This window comes from Manis pentadactyla, chromosome 6 (assembly GCF_030020395.1).
Source record: "Manis pentadactyla isolate mManPen7 chromosome 6, mManPen7.hap1, whole genome shotgun sequence".
NCBI classification, from domain to species: domain Eukaryota; kingdom Metazoa; phylum Chordata; class Mammalia; order Pholidota; family Manidae; genus Manis; species Manis pentadactyla.
Genome location: NC_080024.1, coordinates 10,615,979 through 10,629,451, shown reverse-complemented (window position 1 = coordinate 10,629,451; position 13,473 = coordinate 10,615,979). Strand labels below are relative to the sequence as shown.

Here is a 13,473-nt window from a genome sequence, read left to right as displayed (position 1 = left end):
CAGCAACAACCACGGGCCATAGGCCAGATTTAGCCTGTGGGATATAATTTGCTAACCTCTGGCCTATATGCGATTGAGAATTTGGATCAGTCAGTTTATTACTTCTGCATGAATAAGTTGGTAAGCTAAATGTTCTAGGTCAGCATGTACGTTTTAGATGGAACAAAGGGAAAAAAAGGAAACTTGTACATATATTTCAGGGCTGTTAGGAAGTTGCTTTTACTCATGCATCAGATTATTGTCTACCATGTGTCAGGTACTGAGAATACAAATAGTGGTAAATCAGAGAGATACATCCTGTCTCATGAAATTTACATTTAGAAGTTGTGAAAATAAAGGGCATGAAAATAAATAATACGTTGTAATAATGTGTATCTGACATTTGGTTGGGGGTGTTGCCCCCTTGGATTTGGTGGTCAGGGAAGACCCGTGGAAGCCTGTGGAGCTGGAAAACTGATGGTAGAATATGTCTTTGGAGAGTCAATCAGGGATTAAATTCTGTGGGGCCTCAATAGGCTGTAATGAAGAATTTGATTCTTATGCTAAAGATGTCACTATAAGGTAGTTTGTACTTAAATTTAAAAAACAAACAAAAAACCTGGGATTAAATAAATTGGGTTAATATCTTATAAGTCTTATCCCTCATATACTCATGTGTCTGCTTCACAAAGACTCTGGTGTCTCAGCAGTCTGCATGGATAGCCTCTATGTGCCTATTTTCAGTGAATTGGCTGCCATTGTTCTAATTCTTGCTAGCACATTTTTAAAAGCCAAATTTTAATATGGAATATACCATACAGTCCTAAAAAGATGTATATAAATGCAGGACTATCCATTTCTCTTGCATAAGACATATGGATCGTGTTTTTATTTCTGTAAGCATTATTAATAAATATATATCATTTCATACAGGCCATCACTGAGAAATACCTATTAGCTGGTGGTCTAGAAATAATAGCATAGTCATGTTACTATAGGTTGGATGAGTGTGGAAACTGTTAATGATGTACTCGTTTTTTCCAGTTTACCTTGAGTCATGATACATATTTGAGATATTTTTCTGATAGTGGATTTTTAGTGCACAGTAAGGCAAAAAAAATGATTGTTTCATCATCTTAGAGCAAAATAAAATTCCATTATTTTGGGTGTAATAGGTCGATGGTAACTCTCTGGAGAACTCCTAATGCTATTTCTTGTTGGTTAATACTACTTTTGTTCACTTCTTCTGCTTCCAAAAAGTAGATAGTAATTACTGGTTCATGGAATTTTCAGTTTTTTAAGTCTCCTATTACTCATGTGTTTTATGGGCAAAATTATCAAATGCTGTAATTATATCTTATATACAGAAGGAGGCAGTAACCACCATCTCTCCACTAAGGAGAGAAAGCACACACAAACAAAAAAAAATTGGAAATCTAGGTGGATATTCATAGACTGGCTTAATGAAAAAAGATGATCTAATTCCAGAGCTCTTTTCTGTCCTTACCTTATTTTTATATCTTTCTATCTAAAGGTTGTATGCAGAGTCATGTCACATTGTTTGTTTATATTCTTTTTATAAAACATAAGTTTGTCTGAATAAAGGTAAGTACCCATTCCAGCCAGTTTCTCTTCTGTTTTGCTGTCCCCCAGAGGTTAACAAAACTACAGTATGTCATCTCTATTCCTAACTTTTTTTCCTTCTCAAGCCTGATGCAACAGTGTTTCCATACCCTTCCTTTTATATATAAGTGTCTTGCCTGAGGGTTTCAGCCTCCATCAAGTTCACTGTGGATTTGGTGAGACCGAAAAATGACAACTGAACATTCTTGGGGTGAAAGGTCTTACATCAGACTTTATTCTCCTGGTGGAAGAGGTCAGGTGCTAGAATCCCATCCGCCCCCCGGACAGTCTGCATGCAGCAAGCCAGTCTCTGCCTCAGGGCCTCTCTGCAGCATCGCAGCCCCACAGCCCTGGCGTAGCTTTTTATAGAGAGTCTGTAATAGTTCACTGCCAAAATGTGGGCAAGCATGCACCTGTGAGCATTGTACATGTGCAGTGGGCAGGTATATCAGCATCAGGTGAGGATCCTGGCCATGGAACCTCCACTTACCCCAAAGTGAGTAATTGAGAATTAGTATGGATGTTTCCTACTTCTGGTGTTAATAATTTTTTTAAATTGTTCCATTGAATATATTTTTTCTCATAATTTGGATGCTGGTTTGGCTGGCTTCCATCTTCCCTTCACAGTTCTAGTCTTTACCCTGCTCTAGTTCCAGGCAGTTGGTTTGTCTGGATACACAAATGGGCTTTCTTGCCTGCTAGCTTCTAGGTTGGTTCAGCTGGTGGGGGAACATTGTTAGCAGATCAAAGAAAAGAAGGGAAAGGTTAGGATATATACTTTCTTAATTTCTTCCCTATGGGATTTCTGCAGCCTGGCTGCATCCATCCATTGAAGGTCAAAGCTCCCATCAAGTAGCCCTCTTTGTTTTAATGTTGCTGACATCTTCCTCTCTTCCCCACTTCCCTGCCAGGGAGTGATGTTAGGGCCTGCTGTTATGAGCCCTGGTGATTTCCTGACAGCCTACCTTTGTAAACAGTCAATCTATTAAAGTTTTCTTGAATTACCCAAATTGAGTGTGCCATCTGTTTCCTCTGGCAACCCTGACTGATAAATAGGCTTTAAAATATTTTACATTCTTTCAGTGGCTATTACGATTGCAGTTCTAAAGTGGATTAGCACTAGATAAGTACAATTATGACAGTTTCATAAATTTATTCTGTTAGCTGATGGGTGATTTTATTTTTAATTTCACTGAAAGATCTTGTTTTGAGTATTATCAATCTTCAATCACTTCATATGACACAACACATTGTTTTAAACATTGTGAAGAACTAAAAATTAAATGGCACACATGCCCAGTAATTCTAATGTAAGGTGACTGGTAGTGAGTTTCATGGAGAGTTACAAAGTGGTAAAGAAGTTGAGAGGAGGGAGATCGTGCTGTGAAGGTAACTTTGATTCTGTCTACAGCAGGAATGGAGACCCAACATTTCCTGTGTTCCTGATGAGACCCCTACTGCTCAGTCCTTGCTTATTTACTTCATCACTTTATAACCCATCATCACAAACCTCTTGAAAGACCAAGCCCAAAAGTAATAATAACTAACACAACTGAAAGTTCACTGTATATGCTTGTCCTGAGTGGAAAACATATACTAACTTATTTAACCTTTCCAACATTTCTGTGAAGCAGGTTCTGTTGAGTGAAGTTGGAATTCTAATTTAGGTAGTCTGGCTTCCTAGCCCGGCTCATAATTACCACCACCCCACCATTGTTCTATAATTAGAATTGATTATCCACCTTCCCCAAAGAGATCATCAAAACTGACTCCATCATGTGTGCCATCCTTTTAGATAATGGACTGTAGGTGTCATTCTTGCTCCTCAGTTAAGGTTCTGGCCCCCAGCCCCATTCTCCTATATCAGTAGATTTTATCACCTGCTGTGTCTTCTTGTTGCAGTCATACTGGTAGGCACCCCCACCCCACCCCATTCAGTATAGATTTTAGCACCTTATGTAGTCTTTTTTTCCCATTAGTGTTAATCATTTCTGCCGATCCCAGTATCCACATACATAACCCACAAGATTATCATGCCCATAGATAATTTAGCCTCCTGAATTCTTTGACCTCTTATCTCTAATAACCATCTTATTTCAGAATTTTTTACTTATTGATAACTGTATTCTCAAATTTCAAGTTCAAGCATCCTGTTCTCTGACCACCACTGTTTCTCTCTTTCTAGCTCACTCCCTCTAATTCCTAACTCCAGCAATTTTGGGACAATCTCCAGTCTGCTGAGGCTAAACTTGGTTGTCCATCATCCTCATCATACCTTTGTTTTTCTTAAACTCGTGTAGGTTCCATGGTCTATTATAACCACCCTTTTTTTTTTTTTTTTAACTCTTGACGTATTTTACCTGATTAAAGTCAACATTCTACCTACTTTGTACCTGAAGAGCTAGGTGAAGCTGGAGGAAGAATTAAAAATTTCCAGTACTCCCTTTGAATGTAATTGTAAAGCCACAGAATCTTTCAAGGTTACCTTTTGGGAGAATCATTAGTTAGGTTTCTGCCTGAGGAGAGGCCTAGGTGGTTCTTTTTAATTAGCTAAGTATTTACTGAAGAAGCTGAGCCTGTACAGGGTTTATACTATTTCTGGCAGTAAGTTGCATTTTCTATCATTCCTTGGTGTCTGTGCTTCTTGGGCTTTGCCACTGAGATGTTTTTATAATGCAATTGCTCCTTAGCTTAGTCCTCACCATGTGTCAGCTGTACTGTTTTAATAACTTCCTAGTATCTGTACTATCCTGTGTCCTTCCCAGAGTAGTGGGGAAGCACAAGAAAGGTTTGAAACATGCTTGGGGTACATGACAGGAGAGGAAAAGGATGAGTCCTTTTTCCAATCCTTATTTCTCCCTTATCCACTTCAGTAAGCAGGTGAGATTGAGAAGAATACTGTTTTTCCTTCTTTGATTTCTTAAATTTTTGTCAGGCTTTTAGAAGTGAGATGCTGTGCTCTTGTCACCATGTCATATTTGGTTACTTGAAATAATATGATTTCGGAAACTTGTGGACTTGTTTTGTATTGCTTTATTGAGGAATAATTAATTATAATAATTGTACATATTTAAAGTATAGAACGGATGAATCTTGACATACTTGAAACCATCGTCACAATTGTAAGAGAACATACATTTTCATTAGCCCCAAAAGTTTTTGTGCCACTTGGTAATGCATCCATGGATGTGCTTTCCATCACTGTAGGTAAGTTTACAATTTCTGAATGGAATCCTATAGTCTGTACTTTTGGGGGTGGGGAATGGTCTGACTTGATTATTTTGACATTTATGTAGTTGCTTGTATCAATAGTTTGTTCCTTTTTGTTGCTGATTAGTGTCCTACTTAGATTTTTCCAAAGTTTATCCATTCAGCTGTCAATGGACATTGCGTTGTGGACATGTGCTTTTATTTCTCTTAGAAGTGGGATGGCTGGGTCATATAGTAGGTAGAAGTTTAACTTTTAAGGAACTGCCAGTTTTCTTCCAAAATGGTTGAACCATTTTACATTCTTGAGAGTTTTAGTTGTTCCACATTCTCACCAACATAAGATACGGTCAGTCTTTACGTTTTTAGACATTCTAGTGTTCTCTGTGGGTGTCTGTGTAGTGGGGTGTCAGTGTCATTTTAATTTACATTTTCTTCATGACTAATGATGTAGGGCTTCTTATTTGCTGTGTGTGTATCTCTGGTGATGTGTCTATTCAGATTTTCTTGCCCATTCTTTAAAAAGTGTTTTTCTGGTCTTTTTTTTTTTTTTAGCAATTGAATTCTTTATATATTTTAAGAATTCTTCATATATTTTGGATTCAAGTTCTTCCAAGTTCTTACATGTTTTGCAAATACTTCTTATCAGTTGGTGGGTTGCATTTTAATTCTTAAAATTTTTTTGAGATCATAGTTTAAAATTTTTATTTAAGTCAATTTTATCAGTTTTTTCTTTATAGTTCTTTTTATACTCTTTGTGCCCTGTTTGAGTTCTGCACCATTTAATTTCTTTGAGAAATCTCAGATTCTCATTTTTTTAGCCTTTAGAGAAGAATAAACAGGAGGCAACTATAAGGCTGTAGTTGTATCTGCCTTGTATTTTTGTTTTTGCAGTTTAATAGAAAATTGTGATTCTGGTACTTTCTGTTTATCCTTTTTGGTTGATTTTTAAACTTGTCAAGGATCTGTGAAATTGCTGCTGGTGTAATTCCTCTGTTTTCTGCGGATGAGGGAACCGAGGTTCATAAAGGTTACACAACTTTACTGATAGCTTACAGTTTATCTTCCCAAGACCAAAAAAAATCCCAGGTCCTCTTGATAGTGAAATCTCATTTCACTGTTTGTATCCCTGTGAGGTGCTATTCTTTATCATGTTGTTGCTAAGATTTTGTGGCATACTGTAACATTAAAATAAATGTAGTCTCTTCATTTGTTGCTTCTTCACTTATCATTGTGATACATACTCTCAACGAAAGCAGTATTATTAAAATTAAATAGCTCAGCTTTCTGAAAGAATCATAATTTTCCCTTAAAATTTCAATTAGGATGTTGAATTTAACAGTTCTTTTTTTTTTTTTTTTTTAATTCTTTCCAAAGGTCTGTAAACAGATTTGGCTAGGATTATTTGATGATAGATCTTCAGCAATTCCAGACTTCAGGGATCCACAAAAAGTGAAAGAGTTCCTACAAGAAAAATATGAAAAGAAAAGATGGTGAGTGAATAGTTTGTATTTAGAGCAAAGGCTCCCCAAATCACATTAATTATGGGTAAGAGTCTGACATAAGGAAGGAAGGAAGGAAAGAAGGAAATACATAGGTAGGTAGGTAGGCAGGCAGGTAGGAAATAAGGAAATAGGCAGGTAGGTAGATACTCTTTATAGTTTGGTTTCCCAAAGCCTTTACTTGTACTTTATCCTCTTATCTGTGCCTAGCACAGCCTTTTCCTTACTGCCAGGCCTCCTACCCTTTATTTTGGAAGTTAGAGATCTTCTGATCCTTCTCCCTGTTAGCTTCTCTAGACATTTTAGTCTTACAAAGTTTCCTTTCTTAAAATCTTCATTCCTTTAGCAGGTTTGTATCTTTTATGTATTAGGCACTGTACTATACTAAACTCTTGTGTCGTAATCCATCCACTTAATTGCATCTTGCAGTGAGTCTTTGTTCAAAATATCCCTCACTTCCCATTCAGATCATTTTACTGCCTGGTTAAGAAGGGAGTGTTTATACTCCCCTAACTCAATCCTTTAGATGTTAAATTTTAAAATGAAATTAAAACAGGCTGGACATAACACTAGTAAGCCCTTTGCAGCAGAGCAAGGAGTATATCTGTAGAGCTATAGGTCAGCTACTTGGGGCTTTTCATTTTTAGCTATATGAACATAATTTAATATACTAAGATTCATTAACGATGAACTTCTGGTAGTTTTGTTATCAGTGTTCAGTAGTGCCTATTTCTTTCTTCAGGGTAAGTAGATAAGGAGAGAATCACCAATACAGGGAAAAGATAATGAGAAAGTAAATAGCCTCTTGTTTCCCTGAGGAGCTGTATTTTGGCCCAGAGATGATATATTTAAAAGCCTGCTTTGGTCCTGAGGGACTGTGTCCTGTGGTCTATGGGCGGGATGTCATGGCCATTCAGTGAGCACATTAGGAAGAAGTAGCTCTGATTTGTGGGCTCTGTGAACTTGCCTTCTTACTGTTCTCTAGAGGAGACTAATTTTGCAAGGCAAGATTAGCCAGAAATAATCAATGACATTAGGTAGATCAGGTGTGAATATAGATAAGAATATACCATTAAAATTTCAGTTTGGGAAAAAAGAAAATCTTAGAAGGTGGGGTAATAGTAAAACACATGATGGCATAAATAAATCTCTGAAGTGTGTAATCTTCCTTTTATCATTTTAGCTCTTAATTTCCTAGAACTTTTACCCTTCCTCCTTGCATAGTTAAGACCTTTCTCCCTGCATAGCCCTAGCCTAATTCTTTATTTTCCCCACAGTTTTTCTCTTACCAAGTCAGAAAGTTTGTTTGAATAGGATTTAGCTGGGATTTCAGACAGTTTAGGTTCAAGTGGCAAGAGAAAAGTGTGTGTGAATAGAAGTTGGTAGAATTAAAACCATAGATTCCCCCCTGCATTTATTATAATAAAAATAATAATAAATAATATTTTTCAAACCATGACCCAAATAACTGTAAACCTCAAATAATTATTACTCATGTTTTTTTTTCTGTCATGAGAAACAGGATAGTAATAATGAGATATAAAAATGCGGAGGCAGGCCGTGACCTGTCCATTTTTAACTCATGCTCCCTCACACCTGTGACATGTAACTAGAGAGTGATGCAGTGCGTTTTTAACATGACATAAGCACCATCCAAGTGCAGCCCCCCTAAAAATCCTCACTGTAGGCAACCACACTTAGAACATTGAGACTTTTGCCACCTAATGGGATTTTATTTTGTTCTTCTGACCAATTTTCAAATTCATTTCCTGTGCTATACAAGCTTCTTTACTTTAGTCAGTCTTTTGAACTGAATAATAGTACCTGATTTTATCCTTTGATAACACTTGGCTGTACTCAAAAATTGATGTCATCAGTGATATGCCAAATTATGGGAAAGCATACCTTCCTGTTTTCATTCTCATATTCCATCTCTCCCATTTATTGGAAAAAACAAAGCAGTTTTATTGTTTGTGAATATTACGTAATTTGATAATAGCTAACACTTATGTAGCTAACACACCTGTATCAGAAACTAAGTACTTTACAAATGCTAACTCACTTATACCTCACAGCAACCATCTCTCTCTTTTACAGATGAAAAATTGGAGGCACAAAATATTGCAGCAGTTTGCCCAGCTTTCACAGCTGCTAAGTAGTGGAGCTGGAGTTTGAGCTCTGTCTGGCACAGACAGGTGCACTTCCCCACTCTTCCTTCTTCCCCAACCCACTTGTTACTAGGGGTGGGGAGGAGGAGAGGGTGGGACAAAACCTGGAAGTACAGAGAGAGGAAGCTGTCACATAATCCGCGATCCAGCCCTGGAGATGAGTACTGGCAGTTTGGGGGCATCATATTCTTACCGCCTCCCTTACCTTCCTTTACTCGCTTCCTCCCTTGAATCCTGCATTTACCTGTAAAGTTTTAGGGACATCTTTCCATGTCAAAGCAGTAACTTTGTACTATATAGATGTTAGCATAATCCCTTTAAATATTTTTCTCCTGATGAATGTTGGGTTATTGCCCAGTTTTTTTGAAATTACAAAGAGTACAATTGTAACACACATGTACATTTATCTAGGTACCCATAACCATTTAATTCCTAAGGATAAATTTCTGGACTTTGTACTTTAGGGGCACAGAACATACTTGTTTATGTATTTTAATAGATAGCAACAAAATTTGAAGCTTCACTCAGCTCAAATGCAAATGATACTTTAATTTGCATTTTTATTAGATTATGACTGTTTTCATTTCTATGCCTCCCTTTGTGAATTGCTTCTGTCCATTTAAAAATTAGGTTGTGGATCTCATTCTTACAGATTTGTAATAGGCCTTTATACTTTAGGCTGTTAACTATAATATAATAATGTCTTCTCTTCCTTTTGTTCTGTTCCCAAATGTTATTTATGATCTTACTATATATACTTCAGCTTTTAAAAATTAGAGTATTAACTGTTTGTCATGATGATTAACTATAGGTTCTCTGTTAAAAAAAGATATTTATTGTATTTATTATCTTAGAAAAATCGTAAGTAAATAGTTGGAACAAGTTTTACAGTTAGTCTTTATTACTCTATCTGAGCATTTCAATTAAGTGTAGTCTTAAGCTATCAATTCTAAGAGGGTTTTGAAATAAGATTAATGTTGAAATAGGCTTGTGCAAAATTAGATTAAGCTTATCAGTTTTGAGTGTAGTATTCCCCACATTTTCTTAATTAACTGTCTGCTCAATTTTTCATCTATTTTAGGTATGTCCCACCAGAACAAGCCAAAGTGGTGGCATCAGTTCATGCATCTATTTCAGGGTCCTCTGCTAGTAGCGCTAACAGCACCCCTGAGGTCAAACCACTGAAATCTCTTCTAGGAGATTCAGCACCAGCCCTGCACTTGAACAAGGGCACGCCTAGTCAGGTGAGTGGTCTCTGTAAGTCTTTGTAGAGACTTCTGCTTAAGGACTGAGTATCAGGAATTTGAGAAGTGTTATATGCCAGTAGCATTATGTCCTGATGTATTATAAATAGAAGACTTTTGGTTAAGTAGTTGGAATGTGTATATTTTTGTTCTTTTGCTTTTACAAATATGAATTTAAGTTCTCAGCTTTGCAAAGGTATACAGGAATGTTTATAGCTGTCTATTATGTAACATACCATTAGTAAAACAAGAATCTATGATGACCATCAAGTTAGAACACTGTAGTCTCTGTGATGTACTTTTTTTTACATGAAAGGGTTTCTTCAAGTAGTATTTTCCCTCATGCCTGATTTTGAAGCATGTTTATCATTGAAACGCAGGATTACATTACTTAACCTTACTCTAAAAAACTGAGTAGACTCAAGCCTTTGCACAAGTTGGTACCTAAAGGTTGTGCTTCTGCACTTCATTAGAGTTGACGGGACTTGACAAGTCTTGTTACTGTGTGGCAGGGCTCCATCTGTCCTGTTCAAGGATCATTCTGAGGCATGGTGCCATTTGAGTTAAATCCCACCTTTTTTTAGTAATACATACCAGGGCATCTGGATAAATTTCTCTGTTTTCACAAAAGATTTGTGTGAAAAAGAACAGTTAAATCAGTATATTGTAATTCTTTCCATGTATAAAGGATATGTGCTGTGAAGCCTTTCTGCACTGTCTTAGCAGTAAGTTCGTCTTGTGTCATGAGGTGTAATAACTGTTACAATTATATTTCTTTGCTTTCGACTCTACGTAAAATTGAGAGGTAATTTGGGAATAGATGTTGAAAATTTGTGGTTTTCAGAAAATATCAAAGTACTCAACACTACAAATAAAATATTACATTTTATAATGTAATAAAGTGTTATAAAATTTTAGTGGATCCCACTGAAAACTCTATCATTTATGTGGTTTATAGTCCCCTGTTGTAGGTCGCTCTCAAGGGCAGCAGCAGGACAAGAAGCAGTTTGACCTTTTAAGTGATCTTGGCTCAGACATCTTTGCTGCTCCAGCACCTCAGTCAACAGCTACAGCCAATTTTGCTAACTTTGCACATTTCAACAGTCATGCAAGTAAGTGCTTTTTCCCTAACAGCTTTTGCCAGAAAAGTGTGTATAGCACCAAAATATACCCATTCTTTCTTAAACTTAAGTATCAGTAAACATTCTATTGAAAATGTTTGATCACCCATAGCTATCAAGATGTAATATGTAGTCATGTAACTCTGATGCTTTTTAATCACAAAAGAGATTATATTTAATGTCAGATAGTAACATGACCTACTTGAAAAAAAAAAAGATGAGAAAGACTTTTCAGTATCTTTTTTTTACCCTTTTATTATGGGAAATTGCAGATATTCTAAAGTGACCAGATAATGTAACCTTCGTATACTCATCACTCATGGTTAATCTGATTCCACTTAACCATTCTACCTATTTCTTTCTCTCATGTTATTTTGAATTTCAGACATATTTATCCTTAAATATTTTATATGTATCTATAAAACAGAAGGATTTTGTTAAACATAACCACAGTAGTATTATCAGGCCCTCGATAATAGTAATTCATTAGTCAGTATTCAAATTTCCATTCCAATTCTCTCTCTCTCTCTCTCTCTCTCTCTCTCTCTCTCTGTCCCACACACACACAAACACACACACAGATACACAGTTTATTCAAATCGGTTTTTGAATAAGGCCCGCACATTGTAAATGTGAGGTGTGTCTCTTAGTCTGTAGGTTCTTCTTCCATCCCTGTTTTTTCCTCTGTAATTTATTTGAAGAAACCAGGTTGTTTGTCCTTTATTTTTCAGCCGTCTGAATTTGTTGATTGCATCACTGTGGGGTCCTCTAACAAACTCCTTTCTCCTTTGTATTTCTTGTAAATTGATAGTTGCGTTTAAAGAGTCGATTAGTCATAGGTTCTTCTGTGGAGAGGGGGAGGTGGTAAAGGGCCAAGCCTGCTACTTAGGGTTTAAGAGGCACATAATAACAGTCATCTGGGTTTGTAATGTTAGCTGTTGATGCTAAATGCCTAGATTCATATGCAAAATGTGACATTCTTAATTTATCTTTCCTTCATTTGTCAGCTGAAATACTTTTTTAAGAAACTGGTTATCCAGTGGTGTAATTAGTACAGAAAAGTCAAGATGCGATTGATTCTGATCAATCGGGTATCAGAATGAGTTGATTCCCTAGCATTTTTAAATGGTGACCTGTTTTTTGCTTAGTATCATAATGAAATCATAGATACCATTTTGTGCATCTGAAGTTTGTTGTCATATTTTTATTGATGCTCAAAATCATCCCATCTTTGGCGTAGGAATATCTTCAGGTTGGCACCTGAAGATGTAAATCCTTTGTTATTCTTAGATTTAAATTTAACATTTGTCACAGTGAGTTCAGTGCATTTCACCAGAAATTAGTAATTATGGAGTTTTACTTTGTTAACCATGCAGTCACCTAGGTAATATGAATGGATAAACCATGCAGTTACCTAGGTAATATGTAAAAATTGATAATTGAAGTGTAAATGTGGTCATTTTTATCTATCTCTAATTGTAGTAACAGTGTCTGAAGTTCAAATGCTGCTTCATCCCTTAGTGTCCATATAACTTTGGGCAAGTTATTGAACATTTCTTAATTTTGTATTCTATAAATTGATTTTGATAACTTCCTAAGTGGTGAGGTTCAAATAGATGAGTTTAGCATATTGAAGGTACAATAGTGTTCTTCCTTTCTTTCTCTTACCTGCACACAAACATACATACCACATACATGTGTTCATATATATATGTATATACACACACCCATACATACATATGTACACAGGTACGTATAGCCCTATGTGTTTAACACAGAGGACATACTATAGAGTTTTTATCCTGCTTAATTTTTGGATCTTAACTAAGGTTTCTCAGACGGTTTACATTCATTTCCTAATAGCTTGTTAATTTTTTGAGTCTTTACCATTGCTTTTTATGCTTTCTTCTACTTTTTTAGAAGGTATGATGTGAACAGTCTAAGACCACATAATGTATTTATATCAGAGATATATGTGGGATCTATTTTGGATGCCAGTAAGCTTTGATGTGCATGTCATAGAAAGTTGAATAAGCATCAAAGCAAATGCGAGTACTAATTTAAAGAATTGATTTTTGTAGCAGTGTTATTTGATAATTTGAAGTTTTGGTTTATATTTTTGCATGTGTGAATAGGGGTATTGGCTAAAGCTTATTATATCTTTGAAAAATACGAGACTATCTTTCTAAAGCATATATTTCACCATTTTATGAGCAGAGCAGAAAACATAGCATTGCTTTCCTATTTGTATTTTAGAAGTTATTTTACCTTCTTCCACTCACTTGTGAGATTGTGTTGCTATCTCTTTTCTCCTTCTAATTTGAACACCTGGCTTATAGTTGGATAATCTATAAAGTATATATCATAGAGACAGACAATCTCCAGAAATATGCTGTTTGAAATAGCTTGAAAAATTGTAGAAAAGCTGTTCTCCAGCCACATTTCTGTCTACTAAGCATTAAAGGAACTTTTTAAATATTAATAAAAATTTCTAAAGACATGTTGCAGAAGAAAATTAAAGTGTAACTTCCATGTTTATTTATGTACATGTTTGCTTAAAAGAGGCGATCCTTTTTTAAAGGATGATGACGATCTCTTTTTCAGGAGAGGTTGTACTGAGAAGTAGGGT

At 35.9% G+C, this 13,473-nt stretch overlaps 1 protein-coding gene across 8 annotated transcripts in view; it reads left to right on the top strand.

The window, feature by feature from the left end:
* The window catches only part of AGFG1 (ArfGAP with FG repeats 1), a 72,806-nt gene that overhangs the window by 36,366 nt on the left and 22,967 nt on the right, over positions 1-13,473 (top strand). For 7 of the 8 annotated variants that reach the window (XM_036913235.2, XM_036913227.2, XM_036913180.2 and 4 more), the window contains exons 3-5: positions 6,187-6,302; positions 9,561-9,723; positions 10,682-10,835. In XM_036913235.2, the coding sequence (XP_036769130.1) occupies positions 6,187-6,302; positions 9,561-9,723; positions 10,682-10,835 (433 nt within the window). The remainder of the gene's footprint in view (positions 1-6,186; positions 6,303-9,560; positions 9,724-10,681; positions 10,836-13,473) is intronic. The other variant, XM_036913246.2, reaches the window with a different exon arrangement.